At 38.8% G+C, this 2,999-nt stretch overlaps 1 protein-coding gene across 1 annotated transcript; it reads left to right on the top strand.

The window, feature by feature from the left end:
• The first annotated feature begins 781 nt into the window (after window positions 1–781).
• LOC122590768 (secreted RxLR effector protein 161-like) lies at window positions 782–2,766 on the top strand. Its single transcript, XM_043762940.1, has 2 exons — window positions 782–1,361; window positions 2,597–2,766. Exons 1-2 carry the CDS (start codon window positions 782–784, stop codon window positions 2,764–2,766), a joined length of 750 nt encoding a protein of 249 aa, XP_043618875.1.
• The last annotated feature ends 233 nt before the right edge of the window (window positions 2,767–2,999 follow it).

Below are 2,999 nucleotides of genomic sequence, written 5' to 3'. Positions count from 1 at the left end.
AATAGCTGATCCCTCTTGGGTTGAAGCCATGCAAGAGGAACTTACCCAATTTGAAAGAAATCATGTTTGGTTTCTAGTTCCTCCTCCATGTAAGGAACCCATTGGTACTCGATGGGTTTATAGGAACAAAATGGATGAAGCTAGTATTGTTGTCCGCAACAAAGCCAGACTGGTGGCACAAGGATATACTCAAGCTGATGGCTTTGACTATGATGAAACCTTTGCCCCAGTCGCTCGTCTTGAGGCTATTCGCCTCTTTCTCGCTCATGCTGCTCATAAAGGCTTCATTGTCTATCAAATGGATGTCAAGATTGCCTTTCTAAATGGTGCTCTTGATGAAGAGGTCTATGTCAAGCAGCCTCCTGGGTTTGAGGATCCAAAGCATCCTCACAATGTCTACAAGCTCAATAAAGCTCTTTATGGTCTCAAATAGGCTCCCAGAGCTTGGTATGATACCCTCTCTTCTTTTCTTGTAGACCATGGCTTTCATAGAGGAACCATAGATAGCACTCTCTTTATTTTCAAAGAGAAATCTCATGCTTTGTATGTTCAAATATATGTTGATAACATAATCTTTGGTTCCCTTTCTCCTAAGCTGTGTAAGAAATTTAGTACTCTTATGTCAAGTACATTTGAGATGAGTATGATGGGTGAGTTAACCTTCTTCTTAGGTTTACAAATTAAGCAACTTCCCAAAGGAATTTTCATCAATCAAGAAAAATATATTAGGGATATGTTACATAAATTTGATTTTACCCATGTCACTCCCAAACGTACTCCTATGTCTCCTCCCAATAATCTTCATGCTGATCCAGATGGGAAGCATGTGAATCCCACTTACTATAGAGGCATGATTGGGTCGCTCATGTATCTTACAGCGAGTCGACCTGACATTATGTTCTCTACATGTCTCTGTGCTCGCCATCAGGCCTCTCCTCATGAGTCTCACCTCCTCGCTGTAAAGCGAATCTTCAAATATCTTAAAGGAACACCCACCATGGGTCTTTGGTCTCCTAGAGATTCCAACTTTGATCTTGTTGGATTCTCTGATTCTGACTATGTTGGATGCATGCTTGATCGTAAAAGCACCGGTGGTGGTTGCCAATTGCTGGGAGGAAGACTAACCAGTTGGACCAGTAAAAAGCAACATACTGTCTCCATCTCCATAGTTGAGGCAGAATATGTTTCTGCAGCGAGTTGCTGTGCCCAAATGCTTTGGATGAAGCATCAACTCGCTGATTACGATCTGGAATACTCTAAAATTCCAATCATGTGTGATAATACAAGTGCTATTGCTATTACACAGAATCCTGTTCAGCACTCCAAGACCAAGAATATTGATATTCGATATCACTTCATTCGTGATCATGTCATGAAAGGAGATGTTGAAATCTATTTCATTCCAACTGATGATCAACTAGCTGACATCTTTACTAAACCCTTGGATGAAACTAGATTCAAACTGCTTGTAAGCAAGTTAGGAATGCTGAATGGAGAATCAGCGACATGATTATCATGTCTGCTACTCAGCAAGTGAGTGTGTCTTACTCGCTGATCCCTGTTGCTTTGGGAAAAAGCAAAACAAAGGCAATGGATAGCCAAAAGTTTCCATCTAGTCCAATAGCAAACGGTTATTGGTAAAGACTTCTAAAATCCGTTGATCCTTGTTGCTTTAGGAAAAAGCAAAATAAAAGCAATGAAGAGCTAAAAGTCTTCATCTAGTCCATCAACAAACGGCTGTTGGTAAAGACTTATAAAATCCGTTGATGGCTGACAATTTGCCAAAAATTGTTTTATCAGCGACCTTATGTTAGTCATAAGATCGCTGACCTTCATTCTCTAAAAATATGTCTTAGCACCAAAATTAAATCCTTCTCTTAAAAAGAGGTGCTGAAGCATTTTATAAATAAATTATTATCAAACATATCTTTTCGATATTAAATAAAAGATAGGACTACATCTGAAACTAACTATTTCGGATGCAACTATGTTGGTGATGTGGCACTCTTTTGAGCCATATGTTATATAATTCAAAACTAAAATTTACCCACTTGTTTCTCTTGAGTACGTCACCTGTCCACTTGAGGCTGTTACTATGCATCTAACTGTCTGGCTCTGTCTGACGCATACGGCGCACACTCAAGTATTTGTAAATATTTTTTTAAAACGTTACTCACAGAAATATTTTTTTACATACATATATCTTTGACAGTTGTTAAAAACAACTGTACAGTTTGAAAATGAGGAGAGAGAGAAAACCTTTTTGTCTTTTCGTTTGATCAATCGTGATCCAACACCATACCCTATATATACAAACTTATACTCATATTTCCACTTTCACACTTTCTTTCAACTATTTATCTTCTCTCAAATCTCTTAAAATCACTCAAACTGTTCATCTTTTATTAATCATCTCCTTCTTTTGATCTTTTCATCGTTCAATCTCCATACTAAATCTCTTCAATGGCTTCCTCCTCTGAAACTCCATCTGCTTCCGCCGCCACTGAACAAATTCCAAAATCTATCTTAAATTCTTCTTCTTATTCTCCTTCTTCCAATGTTATCAAATCTTCTAAAATCTCTTTTGCTGCATCAGAGATGGTTGTTAAACCTAATAACCATCCCGGCTCGTCTGACGTACCAAAAGGTACAAAAGGATATAAGCCAATGTTGGATTTCATTCATGCATCCCCTGCCAGTCGATGTATTATGGCTGATCCTGAGAAGATCTTTGTTCATCTTCTTAGAGAATTCTGGTGGACGTGAAATTATAATAATGAAACTGTCCATCAGTGGTACAGTTAGGGAAGGGACGAAAACCATCACTATTACTCCGGCGTCCCTTCGCCAAACTTTTGGGTTTCCTCAAGAAACCGATGAAAATAAATTTGTGGAGCCTGCTACTGAAAGTGAATGGAAAGCATGGCTGTCGTCGATTGGGTTCAACTATAACCTAAAGAACCCTCCAGCAACGATCCCCAGCAATCCTCTAAAGCAAA

Source organism: Erigeron canadensis, chromosome 3 (assembly GCF_010389155.1).
Source record: "Erigeron canadensis isolate Cc75 chromosome 3, C_canadensis_v1, whole genome shotgun sequence".
In the NCBI taxonomy this organism is placed as follows: Eukaryota; Viridiplantae; Streptophyta; class Magnoliopsida; order Asterales; family Asteraceae; genus Erigeron; species Erigeron canadensis.
The sequence above is the reverse complement of the archived record's forward strand: the minus strand, read 5'-3'. Positions and strand labels throughout refer to the sequence as shown.